This window comes from Aulostomus chinensis, chromosome 22, assembly GCF_037954235.1.
Source record: "Aulostomus chinensis isolate RoL2024-O1b breed Wild chromosome 22, RoL_Achi_v1.0, whole genome shotgun sequence".
NCBI lineage: Eukaryota > Metazoa > Chordata > Actinopteri > Syngnathiformes > Aulostomidae > Aulostomus > Aulostomus chinensis.
Window position 1 is genome coordinate 8,070,001 of NC_141341.1, and position 17,514 is coordinate 8,087,514.

General features: G+C 40.1%; 2 protein-coding genes across 4 annotated transcripts in view; one reads left to right on the forward strand and one right to left on the reverse strand.

Moving 5' to 3' along the window:
* LOC147240599 (teashirt homolog 1-like) overlaps positions 1-17,514 on the reverse strand; it is a 157,100-nt gene that overhangs the window by 90,168 nt on the left and 49,418 nt on the right. Inside the window, exon 6 of one of the 2 annotated variants that reach the window (XM_086192870.1) lies at positions 15,267-15,367. The exons of the other annotated variant lie outside the window; for it this stretch is intronic. The gene's annotated coding sequence lies outside the window, so the exon portion shown is untranslated. The remainder of the gene's footprint in view (positions 1-15,266; positions 15,368-17,514) is intronic. 2 annotated transcript variants of the gene reach the window in all.
* LOC147240601 (uncharacterized) lies at positions 6,732-13,077 on the forward strand. 2 transcript variants are annotated; one of them, XM_086192874.1, is made up of 8 exons: positions 6,732-6,881; positions 7,745-7,885; positions 8,222-8,353; positions 9,147-9,218; positions 9,515-9,670; positions 11,090-11,158; positions 11,265-11,318; positions 11,420-13,077. In XM_086192874.1, the coding sequence occupies exons 2-8, from the start codon at positions 7,745-7,747 to the stop codon at positions 11,531-11,533; spliced, it is 738 nt and encodes a 245-aa protein (XP_086049000.1). In that variant the 5' UTR covers positions 6,732-6,881; the 3' UTR covers positions 11,534-13,077. The 2 variants fall into 2 exon arrangements, with proteins under 2 accessions (XP_086049000.1, XP_086048999.1); XM_086192873.1 differs by having other exon boundaries at positions 6,806-6,924.

The following is a 17,514-nucleotide window of genomic DNA, read 5'->3' on the forward strand; positions in this document are numbered from 1 at the left end:
AATGACATGCAGTTCGTGCTGGCAGGAGAGAAGTTTGGTAGTAGCTTTAACTTTGAGGGAGTGCAAATGGTTTATATATATATATATATATATAAACAAACCTTGGTTGAAGTAAATTAAAAAAATTTCAAGTTCTAATACCGTGTTTGTTTACTCTTTCTAGTCCTTCTCTCTTTGGTTGCTTGGATGCATATTTTTTATGTTTTAGAGGCATTAAAAATGTGTATCAAATCTAAGGAAGTTAAATTAAATTAAAAAGCTTAAAAAAACACTCAGACAACCAACAAGGGTAACAGCATTGAGTGATTAACAGTCATAGCTTACAGGTCACACAGGGTCACTGCATCTAATACCAAGAAGAGGAAGAAAAAGAGGAATCCCACTGAAAAAAGAAGAAAAAAGATTTAAATATACTTTTATAAATATCTGTTAGTTTTAATTTTACTTTTTCTATACACAGTTTCAAATGACTTTCCTGTTAATACCTGCATGTTTTTCTCTAATTTATGATGTGCAGTGGCCACGCCTTTCAAAAGACCAGAGGTGGTTCACACATCTTTTAAAATCACAACAATATTATTCCGCTTGAGTCAATTTAATGTCTTGGACGGCCATTTAAATGAAATTTAAATGAATGCAGACAAATTAATGAGCATACTAATCACATGATGAGGGGGTTCATCATTTCCATCCAAGGGAAATTCCTCTTTTCTGCATGGGACACGAGCAGAACGGTATAGCCTCTTCTGACAGTTTGCTTCCTCTACCAGCTGCGATCTACTCCACAATGCCCTGGGCAACAAAAATGTTAATTGGGCTTCTAATCTGCAATTTTGCTGGCCACAATCTGTAAATACCACTTAACATCACTGTAATAAACCAAGCAGGGAGATGTCCACAACCCGTACGCCTCATTTGTCCGCCATGCTAGTAATGACGGCTGCTGCTCTTTGTCAGTAACAAAATAAATCAGCATTTTTCTTTTATTACAGTAAATACCAATGATGCAGTAATTATTAAAGTAAGATAAAAAGCACTCAAGTGCTCAAAAATATTTTAAATTCAAGAAAAAATAATTACAAGGGAGACTGAAAAAAAACCCAGTGGGTATAAATGCTGCACATGTAAATAAATATATTCCTGAGTGCAGCAGATTGAATAAATCCCGAATAAAAATGAATGTTAAAGCAACGACTTTGGGCAATAACTTCAGTGGCAGTAATGGCACAGTCTCTAACCATTATTTATTAGCTTTAGTGGTAGAACCCTCACAAGACAAAAACTGGTCATCTTGTAATTGTTCAAAGTTAAGCTCTCTAGAAATATATGCAGGCAGACATGCATTATTTTGACGGTAATGCACTAAAATGGCCTATCAACAGCCGAGACTGTTCATCTCCCTCAGACAACCTGTGTTTCTTATTGCTGTACATTAAGACCTTAAAATGCTGCCAGAATCGCATTAATACATCTCTTTGCATAAAATTTCCATTTGATTTGTATTCAGAATTTTAGATGACCGGTAGAGCACCAGACAAACCCTCATTATTTCATATTCAATCAATCACTCAACGGCGAGCGCCTGTATAATGCCAGTTTTGGCAGTGTGTGGTTTCATCTTGATTATGGAGATTGGCATTAAAATCAGGGGAACAATACAACGTTGTCGCGCATGACCGTTCTTGAACATGCACAGTTTCATTGCTATTGACAAGCTGCATTATAATGTACTAATGTGTCATCCTTGTCTCTATTGAGTTTGTGTCAAACACTTGAAGCACAGTGACACCTTTAGAAATGATTTTGAAAGCTATGTCTGCTTCAGTGTTTACATTATGATGTTTATTTGCAAAGCGTCTTGGTAAATTAACGGTATGATAGAATGCATATGACGATGTGTGAAGGTAGAATATGGAAATGACTGATGGGGATGGCCGAGAGGCAGCAATCTATATGTAATTTTATACTAAAGCTAAACCCTCCCAAGCCCAATTTAGACTTTCATTCCACCACACGTGACTTTCCTTCCATGACCTCAATACAAACACAGAGAGTGTTTATCTCCATCTAGACACATACAAAATATGAAAATAGAACCATCCACATTTGTTAAGTTAATGTTCTTCCCAACCACAGAAAATTGGCCTTCTGGAACTCATTGCATGAATACAATCAAGAGGATTTCAAGAAGCCGTAATGTTCTTCCTTCAATCGTTTCATACAGGCTCAACAAATTTGATGGAAATCCTGTGTGACATGTCCAAAAACACCAATAGTATCTCCCTAAGCCCCAACAAGCAAACCACCAAGTTCTAAACTGTGTAAATCTTAAAACAGCAGCAATGGTTAGGGGAATCGTATCCTCTAAACGCTTTGACATCTGACATTCAATTTCCCTTATTTGGTGGGCATTTCCAAAGTTAACCAAATCAGCAGCTCACTGTATTCAAATTTCAGTAAACATGTGCAACAACTGTGGGTAGGTGCACTAAACTTGTACTTGTACCCAAATCTGATGACAGCAGCCGGAGAAGACCCCCAAAAAGAGAGAGAAATCATCAAGATGTCTTCCCCCTCCCAGGATACGAATAGTGATCAATAGATATTTAATCAGAAATAATAAGGTCACATGATCAGGATCATGGACAGAGGTCATGATGACAGTTTCAGACCTTAGAAATGAACTTTACTGGACATCAGTGAGGTTTTTAAGTTTATCATTGCCTGGTGAATCAGGAGCATCCTGACAGATACCCAACAAATTCATGTTGAAACTGCACAAATCCATTCAATTTCCTGAAAAACAACATCCGCATCGTCAACATAGGTGCTCTGCTAACACCTGAGCCTTCAGGCGTAGACACAATAATACTAATTCTATTCATACATTTGACTTATATAGCACTTTCAATGTTACTTAAGGACACTTCACGAATAGAGCAAAACACAAATCAGGGGAAAACTCAAGTTCATCTCCACCACCTGTAGCTTATAAATTGGAGCCCTGTTATAAATTTTATTAGCTGGGGCGCTGCTGCCTTAGTTTCTCTCAATCATGATCACGAGGCAACACGAGCCGCTGCACTCAACCACAGATCCCCAAGATCTGGAAAAATACTAACTCAGAACATTTATTTTAGTTCATTTGAAGATCGTCACTTTGTTTTGGTCCGAATGAATAAATGAATATGCAATCTTGTATGATCTGTTGCGAATATAACCGTGTGTAAGTGAAAGACCAGGACTACTGTTTTAGTGAACTAGATTGTTCAACATAAAAATGACTTCCTTACTGCTCACCAAGTAGTTAATTAAACCCAGCAAATCGTGTCATGATCACAATACGGACATGTGTTCCGTTAGGTGTTGAGAGAGCGAGTGATGCTGTCAGAAAAGGGGATCTTGAAATGGACGGGTGGGGGATGGGCAGCCTTAGTGGCTACAAACTTTTTCAATTTCACTGTCAATTTCCTGGGTAATTACTGGTGCTTTTGATGGACTTTTTATGACACTGGCTCCCCTCCTGCGAGACGTTCTACGTGCTTCACGGCAAAGAAGATGGGAGAGCAGTTCCCATTTTTGACACCAATTCCCACCTCCCATAAGTGGACCTTGTCATCACTCGTGACCCCTGTGGCGTTTTTCTCAACAGAATGAGGATGGCCGGAGAGGCCAGCTGTGCTTTATCTGCACCACTAGGCTGAAGATGGGTCAACTGGACCATGACCCCTTTGTGTGTATGTGTGTGAGTGAGTGAGGGGGTGTGAGGGTTAAGTTCGGAAAATACAAAGCAGACGAGTTCAGAAGTTTCATTAAAGTGTCCCAGAAAGTCAGGCTGGTTAGTAAAAATGTGTGCTGATTAGATCTATGACATATAAATAACAGATAAAACGGAGCACTTAAACATCCATTTCCTCTTAATCTTTCCAGATCAGCAGCTCTGACAATTCAGCCAACAAGAAAAGGAGCAGCGTCCAGGGCTTATTGGCCGGCTCTGTCTGGATGGCACTGTGTCGAAGAAGATCAGAACACCAAGCACATCTCCCACGAGATCGACGGGCCGACAAACAGATGAGCCCACAGGCCGAGGGTCACAGATCATTAAAAGCCATCTATCAGCGGCTTTCAAGGCCTCTAATTCCCCCAAAATCGAATATTTTCATGTAAATATGTCAAAACAGGAATGAAATTAGCGCAGTAGTTTATTGACTGTGATAAAATCTGAAAAGCACCACTGCACATAATTACATACTTGTCAGAGTCATAAAAATTAGCTTTATTATCAATGGAATGGTTTTGTACAACTTCATTTAGGGCCGATGTCTTCCAGATGGGGCTGCTCTCTGCACTTGAACAGTTTACAGTTTTTATGCAGCATCCCCCACCCCCCCCTTCTCACCACCACCACCACACACACACACACAGACATACTCCCACCCTCCCACACACATACCATCATCTTTTTATCCCTTTATTCCCATGCTGAGAGAAGGAAAACCAGTGAAAGAGGAGCTGATGTCTGAGGCAGAGTTGAGACACCACATCAGCTGTGTCTCATAGAGGAAGCTTTTGATCTCATTAATGATACTGGCCCCCATTGTGAACCTAATCGCACGCAAATCAAAAAGTTGGTGATGTTAAAGATGCTGAGGGTAAAGAGGGCAGCTATTTCATTTGCTTTTCAGAGTTGCTGCCCTTCAACAAAAGAAGATATTTCAACATAATCTCTGCATTAGTAAGTCAAACGCCCTGCTCGGAGCTCGGTAACGTTCAGCTACAGCCTCCAAAACAGAGTCAGGGCTGGGAGAATGAATGGATGAACGTGCAACAATCTTTTTGTTGTTGTTTACAACTTTTTCTCACTAGGCACAAATTAATTTCACAAGACATCCCTATGATTGTTATCTTTCACTTGGTGCACAGCGGACACGTTTCAATAACTGAAAGTAACTGTCTCTTTATTTTTGTTGGCTTGTGTGTCAGCTGGATTACATCAAAACTATGGGGCCACTGTTTACCAAATTTGGTGGAGGAGTGTAGACTGGGCCAAAAAGGACACATTAAAATTTGAGGGCAGGTTCCAAAAGTTCACCTTGGTGGGATGGTTCTGTTTTATGTTGCTGTTCCATTTCCTTTGCACTCCAAGTGTGCTAGATAAATACATTTACTTAGCCAGGTTCCAGACTGGGTGGGGTGACTGCCCCCTTGCCATTGCTACATCCCCTCCCTTCATAGGATTTGTGGCTACACTACTGCTCAGGCAGCTGGAATCTGGTGCATTTCACTTCTTGTCTACTTCTCTAGCCCAGTGCTGCCTCAGTGAAGCTTCTCTAGCGTGTCACCAGCTTGCACTAACAGTTTTACCCCCATCTTTTATTTAGCTTTTCATTATTATTTGTTGCTATTGTTCCATCTTTCCCTAACTCCATTATCATATCAATTATCATCTCAGTCACACATCCTGATTTCCACTCATACCACATTTACATCAAGTCGATAATGCATCCCCGTTACTGAATTATTTAGTTAACAACTTGAACTAGAAGGGGGTGATTCATATTTAAAACAGACACCTATTCTTAATGGCAGCTTCTGCTTAATCCTTTAAGAAAGTTGACTTGCTGCTATTCCTTCTCTCTCCTGACATGCACATTTCTCCCTCGCTGTTCTTTTTTTACCCTGTTGTTGGAAGACAGGCCTATTCCAAAGCAGATAATAGTCAGTTAGCATCAACATCTTCCTGTCAAACAAATGGTACGTGCTGAAGTTTAGAATTTTCTGTTTTCCTGAGATATTTAGACATCGTGAAGACTACAAGAGAAACTGAAAGCACTTAAGAAGGAAAAAAGAGATAAGTATGCTACAAGTATGCTACAGCTTGCCTCAACTGAAACGAGAGAAATTAATTTACATGTTACTGCTGTGCAGTTAAAAACCCACATGTCTAATTAGCTTGTTTTTTTAATCTTATTTTATTATACCTTAATTACATGCTCATTTGGGAAAACTAAACATTAAATTATGTTGCAGTAAATCTGACCATCATTTTCAAACAGCTGGAAAATCTCAGAAAGTCACGACAGTTCTCATATTTAGATGTTTTCAAGTGACATTGAAACTACCGCCTCCAATCAGTTGCTGAGTAACGCCCACGTGAAACATACAGCCATACAGATGTGACAGTAAAAGGCTTAAAGAGAATTCTGGCACTGGGAAGATGATCCGGAAAAAAAGATCTGTCACTGGACTTTTAATGCACAATGCCACATGTTAAGTTAACCAATAGCACAGCATGAGCACCAGAGACAAACCTTTTGTAGTCACTGACAAACATTAACCTCGATGAGAGTTGAACTCCAAATAGTCAACTGATAATTGTTCTGCTATCAATGTGGGCAACATGGGACAGAGGTAGAATGGCCGTCTAGTTCCTAAAAGATCGCTGGTTCGATCCTCACTTTCCTGTTGTTGAAGTGTTCTTGAGCAAGCCACTAAGACCCTTATGGTTCCAGATGAATAGGTTGGCACTTTGTGCGATGGCCTCCACAATCAGCATCAATGTAAAGAACTTTGAATAATGCACAGGGTCCTTCTGGTAGTTCGATTCTCTTTGATCTGAGTGAAACTTCCACCAAACAAATGGAAAGATATGACGACAGCTTTAGATCTCAGACCTAAAAACGATTAGGCAATTATGACATCAGCTTTGTCTTCTTTATCAGAGAAACAAAATTTGAAATATAACATTTTCAGCTTCATTAATGACACTCCTGTTGATGCTCTCTCACACAACCGCTGACATTCTCGAGTGACAAGAAGTGCAATTTTGACAAGGAAGGCAAATCAATCCCTGCAGAAATGCTGTCTGCAATTGCCACCAGGTTAGGATTCAAATCCCGCCGCACTATTTCCTTGACTCCTGAGGTGAGGCTGAAGATAGCACATCGAGAGATCGATTACCTCAAGAAAGTAATGGATGACTTCAATGTTGAAAGAATTAGAAACGGATACAAGACCAAGGAACTGCAAGACGAAAGTGAAATATGTTTTTATACATATGCACACATAGTTCGAAATTACTCCGCCAGCAAAGATGTTACTATGGCAACAGTAAACTGTCAAAGCTTCCCTACTTACAACTCAAAGAACTCAAGACAATGTCAAGAACATACCTGCAACACAGCATGGTAGCACCCTCACGGTGTGGGAAAGTGGCATCAGTCTGGGGACACATCCTACAAGATGCTCGTCGAGTGGTTATTTGCCTCCACATCGTGCATCCAAAACTGTATACATGCACACCTACTTGATCATCCCTTACAGAGTTGACTTATGTCAGGGTTGACTTCAATTAGCAAGCTGTTTTTTTTTCCTTTACCTTTTTAGAGTGCATTTCATGCTTTGTGATTGTAAATTGAAATTCTGCAATTCTTGAGTTCAAGAGGACAGCTGAGCCACATTTTTAAAAAATGCATGTCAGAAGGTGTTCCTGAATGGGACAGATGACAGTAACCTTTGACCATCAAAATCCTCTGAGTTCTATCCCACTCTGACAGCAGCTCAGCTAAGTGCAGCAGCACTCTCTGTTGGAGGTTGCTAAAATTTGGACATTTAAGCTCGTCAGAAAGGCACCAGGCTAAATCCTGGGGCCTCTACGGTGCTAAACACTTATATCTGCAACATAGTGACTGTAATATCGTGGTTTAATCACGTCCTATTTCAAATTATATTTTGTGTGTTTCAGATGGTGGACTCGCTCATGGCTGAGCTGCAGCAGCAGCAGGAGGACGCAGAGGAGAAATACATGACGGCTAAAATATACCAGACGGAAAAGACCCTGAGAGAGAATGTGGCCTCTGTCGGGGTCATGAAATCACAGCTGGTGGTAGGTTGACCAACTTTGCAGCTCCTATGCTCCACGTTCTCATACTTTGGATGTTCATTTGGCCGAGTCGTTGGCTGTTCTCAATTGTCTTCTCGTACAGGGCTTTTTAATGTCTTAGATGGCGGGCCTCCCCTCTGACAAAGTTTGAAACACAACATATCATTATAATTGTTTTCTTTTAATTATCCTTTACATTTGGTGAAGATTTGATGTTTGCTCTGTTATTTAAAACATCTTTCAGTACCTTGATAAGTACTCTATAACTTTGATGTATTACTCTTATAAATATTATCTGTTGTGCTTCTCACCACTCTCCCTTTTCTGCACGAATACCAGAACAGGATACCAAAGGAGATGAAAGATGCCTGCGTTCAGACTGAACCCACCTGCACAGGTGAACTGGACTTTGAGTGTGAAAATAAACTGATTACCAGGACTAAACAGGAGCTCCAAATACACAAGGAACAGGTAAATACCGACAGATTTTTTTTGCCATCACTACTTAATATTTTTCTTTCCAAGGTTTCTTTTTCTTTCCCCTTTTTTTCTTTTAAATAATAAAACCTTGTAGTTTTTGGTTTAAACTGTGAACAATTTGTGTACAATTGTTGTACCTCGCTTTGGACAAAAGCGTCTGCTAAATGGAATTGTAGAATTGTAGAATTGTACAACTGGACGGAATTCAGTCATTTCTGAAATTCTAAATTCTGACTGTGTAGAGCTTCTGTTGGAGAAAAGAAGTATGCAGACTTGTGACATTCACATTATTAACAGCATTTCTGTCACTTTGCTCTTAAATTGCAAAAACAAAAACATGACAAGCGGGTAATTTCAAATCTATTCCCAACCCTGACAGCAACACAATTAGCGTTAGTGGGCACTGGGGTAATGTAATTTACTAGCTTAGCTGTTGGCTAATGTGATGCTCATTCACAACTTCTTGTGTTTCACTGGATGATACAATCATGCATTTCAGACAAAAAAACAAACAAAACAAAAACAAAAAAAACCAGAAGTTTGCTGCCTTGAATAACTACTGTGAAAGGGTTAGGGTAGTAAGAGGAAACTCATTGCACTCCATAAGTGCAGTTGTTCATGCAATTACATGGCAGCCAGGAACCACAGGTTGATTGTATGTACCTGGATCAACTGGTATTGACAGCCTACCTTCATTTCTCTAACGGAATTACCCGTCATGACGACTATCCCGTTTCTTTGAGTGTACAAATGCTGTTTATTATTGATAACTTTGGCTTCTCAGGTCAAAATGCTGCAGGAGATGCTTCAGAACCAAAACAAAGAGCTGAAGACAAGTGCAGCACAGCACCAGCAGGTAATGCGCAACATGTGATCCTGATTCAAGCTTGTGAGAATGACGTCAGGCTAAATCCTGGAACCAGTACAGCGTTAAATAGAATACAGGCTTTTGTTATCTGCAATATTATACTGTAATAATGTGGTTTAATCGCACATCTTGCTTTTTGTCATTTCTGTCATCAACAAAACCAGAGCTGTTTTAAGAGCAATGCTAACAGTCCTGTAGTGTCTTTTACAGAAAACTGATAATGCATAAGGAAAATAGCCAGTGAACAAAATCCTATTTTAATTTCATATTGTTGTGTGTCTCAGATGATGGACTCGCTGCAGGCTGAGCTGCAGCAGCAGCAGGATGATGCCCAGCAGAAAGACTCTTTGATTCAGACTTTAACTGAGAGGATAGAGATCCTTACAAAGGAGCTGGCCTCATTTTGTGCCGACAGCCAGTTCGTAGTGCCACAGCTGGTGGTAGGTTGACCAACTTTGCAGCTTCAACTCTCCATGTTTTACTTAGGTGTTAATTTGGCAGTGCCATTAGTTGTTCTCAAGAATCACCTTTTAGATCAGGGCTTTTCAAAGTCTGAGATGCTGGGCCCCACCTTCACCCTCCTGATATTACTAACAATTCAAATCTTATAGTTCATAGTCTCCACAGGATCATTATGTCACTTGATCCCATAGACCAGGGGTCTGCAACTTTTTTTTTTTTTTTTTTAATCAAAAGAGCCATTTCGCCCCCTCTTTTGCCAAAGAAAAAGTCTGGAGCTGCAAAACACAACATAACTTATAAACTTTTAAAAGTTTTGATATTATTTTAAACTCTCCCTTTAACAAACACTTACACAATGTTACAACCACTGAATAAAACAAACAGAAGTGCAGTGTGCATGTGTGGGCCTGCTATGAAATAAATAAAAGCGAACTATGCAAGCCTATTTGAGTCCTTCCTATATTTTTTCTTTGCAAAGAGAGGCATTTCTCTCATTTTCTGATCAATTTCCCCTTTGTTCTTGAAGTCGGAGAACAGATGCTCTGATATTTTTATGAATATTTCTTTGATGTATTCCCCGTCTGTGAACGGCTTACCTCTCTTCACGATCTCCTGAGCTGCCACACGACTAGCAGTGAGCCACTTCTTGAACGTATGTTTGCTCTGTTCAGCTTTCCGTTGCAGTTCTGAAATTGCTTTCTTTCGCTCATCTTCGCTTGGGTATTTTTCAGCGAATGCTGAGTGCTTGTTTTGAAAATGTCTTTCAACGTTACATTTTTTTTGTTGTTCGATAATCTGTTTCCACATATCAAGCACACCGGTAATCCAGCGTCGTTCGCAGCAAAGGAAAATTTAATCTGTCCACGCAGAGTTAAAGTCTCTTTTTTTGTCTGAGATTTTTCGTTTTTTACTCATGGTTACTGAATGGGTCGCACACTCAAGAAGCCACCTGCAGGCAATGGCGAGGGCTATAGACGTCGATGTGACGCATATTTTAGTTGACAAATTATTTTTTTTAAAAAGTTTACAAAATTAGGTTTTAAAATAGGCTATATAACCGTAGGAGTAGTAAATAAAATGCCAAAATAATAATGTATAAATAAAAATTTAATTAAGAAATAACCGTTATTCATTTTCATTTAAAAAAAAAATCATTTTCATGTTGTTTTTTTTTGTCAATGCCAAAGGGAGCCGCAACAAGGAGGCTGAAGAGTCGCGGGTTGCCGACCCCTGCCATAGACAGTGAACCATTTAGCAAAAGCTAAAGCTAATATTGCAGTTTTACACAAAATACTTGAAAATGGCACCATGAAAAGCACTCTATATCTTGATGTATGTTTATCATTATTATTGTTAATATGATTGATTGTGCTTCTCACCACTCGGCTTTTCTGCAGAAGTACAAGCAGGAGGTACAGGAAGAAAAGACAGAGGCCTGTGTGCTAACTAACCTCACCAGCACAGAAGTATGTGTAACTATTATTATCTACTGTCCCTCTCAGCACAGTGGAAATGAAGCATAGCAGATCCATGTAGCAGATCTATGATCAGTATCTTCACTCATATGTTTAGGCTTTTCTGCGACCACATCAAGAGTTGAGGACAGGAGCAGCACAGCTCCAACAGGTAATGTCTATCATGTCTTCAGCAGAATGTCATCCAGTGTCATTGAAATGGTTGTGCAATAAATTGAATGTTAATTTGTTTTCTGTGGTCTTGTATTTCAGGAACCATCCAATCCGTCCAGTCAGCCTGATTTGGAGTGTCTGACCCCTAATGACCAACCTTATGCAACTCCCCCCCCCCCAGATGTCCCCAGCCAACATAAACAGTTGTATTAGTCCCCAGAGTGTCAGCCCCAGTATCCTGGGAGATGGTATCAGGACCAGGACCAGACCTGCTGCTGTCTTATAGTGATGTTTCCAGCCTGTTCTGCTCGACCGGCACATGTTTTTGACTGTTTCCAAAGTTACTTTTGAACCAAAGTTTTCAAGTCGAAAATTCAAAATCCTACTGCAAGGCCATCCACATCCTTGCCCCCCCATATCTGTCTGACCTCTTCCATCTTCCCACTCCCTCCTGTGCCCAAAGATCCTCTTGCTCCATGCACCTGTCTGTCCCCTCCACCCGTCTCACCACCATGGGAAATAGAGCATTCAGCCACTCTGCTTCTTCTTCTTCAAAAAAACCCCTGTATGACTCAGTTAGTGAATAGGCCTAGCATTTGAGGCCAAAATTAAGTGTTGCTAGGTCGGTGTCAAGAAATTATGTTTTCAAAGTTTACATCGTGGCTCTGAGGACACTGAGGAATTTGAAGCTTCTCTCCCACTCCAGCAATATCAGCCACTCCAGCCTGCCCAACACACACCCCCAGCAAAAGCAGACAGTCTCTCATAACCTCCTCAAACTTAGGGAAAAACTGTTATTAATTTTGAAAAGATGACATCCTTCCGTGAATTGCCACCAAAAGTAACAGCACAAGTCCTGATCAACATGCCCAATCTGACATATATATTGTTGGAAGGCTGTGGGAAGAGTAGGGCACCGAAATAAATAAGTATGAGTAATTGAAATGTGGGCTCTGCAAAAGCTTCATCTCGCCCATCATTAGTATCGTATAAAAAACCCACCAAACAGTGGCTCGTAATATGTGAATTTTCATCACATGAAAATAAAAATATTATTATTAAATACTATTTCATTTAGTTTACTGGAAGTTCTACCTAGATCTAGGTGTAAGTATGTACCTTCCAAGTGCCCCTCTAGTTTTCTCAATCAATTGTGGAAAGCCTGTCCAAAAAAAAGTGTAAATATTTAAGGATTAGCATCTAAACATGCATGACGCTCACCCTGCGGCAGAGACTGTCACGTGTAGATGGGACATCATCAGACAACACAACTGTCTGCAGCAACATCATTATTTACATTTCTGCATGATTTGAACACCTTGATCACTGACCACCACAGAGTGTATGAGACAGTGACGTGCATTCCCCGTTGGGAAGGTATTAAATCGAAAACATACTGCTTAAAAGTGAACTAAAGAACTGGTCTCTCTCCTGATTCAAGAAGAGTTTGACATGCTGCGCTGCATGTCAAACAAATGACTAGCACAGTGAAATCCAACTTCTGTCGCTGATAACAGGCACACTGAAAATAAAGCACAATCATGTGGTTTGATGTGAGTGTCGGAGCTTTCACTGGATGCATCTCTGCACAGCTTTGGGGAATAACAGTGCTCAAGCAAGCTGCTAACAAACCCTTTCGCTTCTTGAAAACGATGACACCAGCATCTCCTCTTAATTTATGCCACAACTGTAAGAGATTCAAGTGACAAAAAAAAAAATCTACATGCATCAAAGTCACTACAGAAATAATTAGGTGAAGGAACACTGACAATGATTTTTTTTTTTCCCTGTCTGTACTTGAATGTGCAAACACAGTAAGCAATGACTAGCTAACATGTCTTACAGGCATTTGTTGAGGGAGGAAGTCATCGTCCCGTATAAAAGCCAGTTTCTATCATTTCAATAGTCTTGTTTTAAAGGCCTCTTCCATTTGTTTGCCCTTTTGCAACAGAGACGGAGAGCTGAAACAAACACCTATCCACTGTGCTCCATTTATAAAGTCACCCTCTATTCCAGATGACCATTTTCCCAAGATCCTTTCTCTCCCACTTGTCTAATTACCACTGAAGTCTTTTTTTTTTCAAACACCCCCTCCATCTTTCCCGAAGGAGACCACATGCAACTATAATTGCCTCCCTCATTAGTTATGTTTTCACAAGACGGGATAGGGGGCAATAAATTTTATCACTTAATTTTGTCACCGATATTTCCACTGCCTTAGTATTGATGCATCCGCCACTGCCGGGGCCATTTTTCAGGAAAATTAATTGACAAAGCAGTAAGATTTATCAACATATCACCAGATTAGGCGACAAATTGATGCAATGAGGGAATCAATTGTGTTTCTGTCATGTGGGTGCAGCAGCGCAACCCAGAACAGAGCAGGACGACGCTAGACCACTGTGAGAGTGACTTCTCTGGCAGGTGCTGTGATTTATGTTTTTATTTAGACAGGGAGCATAAATCAGAATGAGTTACAAGTACATTGCTACCTCCCTTTGAGAGTAGTACAATCTCCATTGCACATGCTATGCACATCGGGTTCACACACACACACACACACACACACACACACACACACACACACACACACACACACACACAAGAACGAAAATATAATCAAAGGCATCCACAGAAAACCATGAGAAAAAGGCAAATACTACTGAATAAGTCAGCTCAGGCAAAAACAAACACATATGGGGAATAAAACGAGTGTATAAAGAGATGTGTAACTGTGAATCCTGATTTTTAAAGTGTTAAAATGTGACTGCTTATGATTAGCTGATTGAAATAAGGCTTAACTGTGAGCATTCTGTCAGGCATTGGATCACGAACACCTAGTTTAATTTTGTACAAATTTTCATGGTCCCCATTCGATGAATGCTATTACTGATGATGGTTTTCTTCTATTTTTAACCTGTTGGCATTTATATTTTTATCATTAGGCATTATGCTTTCAAGTTTTATTGCAGTGTCTAAGGAATGCCTCAAGCTAATTCCTTTGAATATGACATCCTTGGACTTACAGTAAGGGTTAGCGAAAATATCTACATCAGTCAGCTTTGTTACTATGAGCATGTTAGCATGCTTATGTTAGCATTCAACTCAGGCCACAACTTGGATGACTTTTCTCTGAATTAAAGATGAAATGGCAACATTTCACTGGTTTAGGATCTCAAGGTGAAGGTAACAATACCTTCCATTACTTACAAGAAAACATTAAAGCACTTTAACACATCAGTCCAAAAGTGGGAGATAAGCTATTCTCTCGTCACTCTGCATGAGAGGACATTCGTTGACATCAGCTGCACTCTTAGTCTAGGAGGGTTAAGGTCATAAAGGGTCATCAGGCTCCAAAAACTGCAGTTATTATGGAAAGCAAAAGCAAGCTGAGGAGTTTTAATAGCACAATGTCTTTAGTGTGACCCCGTCAGCACGACTGCGAAACACTTTTAGGTTGTGACCCACCCGTTGAGGAGACTATCCTACTGTAACATATGACCCCAGTTGTCTGCATTTCATATGTTTAGCATACATAGCAGTTTACGTGACAGTCGGTCTATCACACGCATTCAGCTGACCTCCGTGCAATATCGCAACACATGGGGAGAACAAATTGAGGGCAAAATGACCACAGCGCATCACCTTCGGTTCCATCCTCCCAAGAGGGCACACATTTTATCCTCAACAGAGGACAGAGTGCGACAGAGGAGAGAGAGAAGAGAGAGAAAAAAAAGGGTATAACACAGCGTCTAGAGGAGCAAGCGGGAGAATTGCTTGGGCGCCGAGACTGTCATGTCTGTATAAACAGGCATTGATTTTTCTGTCCAGTCCTGGCACCTCAGCTATTTATTCTCAGCTTTGTGGTTGGGGCCCAGCGGGGTTGAAGAAATTCTGTTACAGTCCACTTGGGCCCTTGAGGCCTGTGTGTGAGAATAGATTTCACCTGTAAACGAGGAGAGGGACTGGAGCCACTTAACAAGGGCAGGCGGTGTCACCAGAGGGCAGGATGGGTGAAGTCACACTGGATGGATAATGACACATATGCTGGGAAGAGAGAAAGGACCAGACACAAGAAAAAGGAGGAATATGAGTGTGGAGAGAAATTATTGATACCATGGAAGAAGGTGAAAGGGGAAAAATAAGGTCTCAGAAAGCACCGAGAAAGATTTGAAACTTGATCGATAGCAATGAGAAAATGATTCAACAGAGTGTTTTCTAATTTCTCTGGAAATCTGCACTCCCACCTATGTATCTGATAAAAAATGTGGATGCAGGACAACCAATATGCTGCAGAAGAAGCCAGCAGCAATCAGTGTCCAAAGTTCATGGCATTACCCACACTAGTCAACAGTTTTCTCAACCATTTATTTTTTGTGTGCCTCAAATGACAGTAGAAGCTCTGTTCTTTCTTTTGAATATGGGTGCCAACTTTTTCAAATTGCACTGGCACCAAAAGATTTAAATGGAAATCTAAAATTTTCTCAAACTTCTACTGTTTTTTTTTTTTCTTTTAACCAAAGCAACTTGTCAAGGATTCAAAGAGCGAAATGAACAAAGACTGTCTACACACCATGAGGCTCCGCAGATGGACCCATCAGCTTGTTTTGCGTGTTAAATGGAGATTAGAATAATACAATTTTAAATTTAAAAGGCTGCTTTCACTTTCATTAAACAAATGTTAGAAACAGTTTGGAAGAAACAGGCAGATTCAACATCAGGGGAAGCTGTAATTGAGAGGAATTAAAAGACAAACAGGGAGTTTTACATGCACACACTGCAGAAAGTGAGCCGCTCTGTTAAGTTTCAGCAGAGAGTGACAGTAATGATAGTGTGTGAAGGTTAACTCCGAGAGAAACTAAAGCACTCCTACTGAATGGGAAGGAGAAGGCAGGTTTGAAAAGTACTTATTAGTCAAACTACATCACCCCCTGTACAGTATAATCAAATCACTCCATACCTAGCGGAAACACAGCCTGCAACCTTGACAGGAATGTTATTTTTACTGATACTTTACAGTCCTATTGTCTTATGCACTTATTGAAAATGTCGCCATCAACAAATGGAAATAAACACAGCAAAGAACGAATGAGGCAGAGGCAGAGGATGGCAGATTTGGGGGTTGGTGGGAGCAACGCAAGAAGCACACACTTGTTTTCCCCTTTCTGCCCTCGAGTTAACCATTCAATTGTTTGTGGAATACATAGAGCCATGCAATTTTAATGACCTCCAGCATGCACAGATTTCCTGATTTACTTCTCGTCAGTGCAGTTTTTATTTAGCACAAACACTCCTCCCTGTCTCCGCTATGATCAATATGTGGTGTCTTGGAATGAGGTAACGGGCTTTAATATGATTTTATGAGATCAGATGGTTCCCTTTGATCCCCCACTGTGATTCCTCTGATCTCTTATATCCGACAGGCTTTAGTGTTCATATGCATGTTATGTCGAGGAACTTCAAGAATACAGAAAAACAATGTGAGAGGACAAACAACGTTGTCCCCGTTCGGGGAATGTGTTTGTTAACCAGAATTAATATGAAAACCTCTTGTTGTTATTGTGTTTTCTTTTAGCTGGCACGGCTGCTTGGGAGAAATGCACATGAAGCAAATTAACACTTGCAGCTTTGTGCTTAATCGCACATATGAGAAAAATGGTTTAATCTTGTTTTGTTCACTGCTAGTATTTCATAATAATATTAAAAAAAACAGGTATTTCCCAAGCTACCACCAAGGAGGTCAATGTTTCTTGGGGCATTTGTGTTTCTGTTAGCTGTTAGGATTATGCATAAACTACTGTAGAGCGCCGAATTTCACTAATCTTGGTGGAGGGGTGTCACATGGGCCAAAAAAAAGAGCCCATTAAAATTTGTGGGAAAATAGTGAAGAAGAAAAAAACAATCATGCCAGATCGCTCTTGTTGTGTGAAAATCATAACAGCACAATTTTTGCAAAATATTTATGATGAAAAAAATAAAGGACAAAGTTTAAAATCAATGATGTGCATGGTTTTCTTTGTGTTGAAATGATGATACATTTTCATAATAAGTCTATTCATAATGGCTGAAAGGAACATGCATTCAGACTCAGATGCAAGAACACATTTACACAAGTATTCCAATCAATGCCATTCAATAAAAAAAGCAGCAAACATAAGACACTGGCTGCATTTGTCTGAATTGGGTGCAACTTT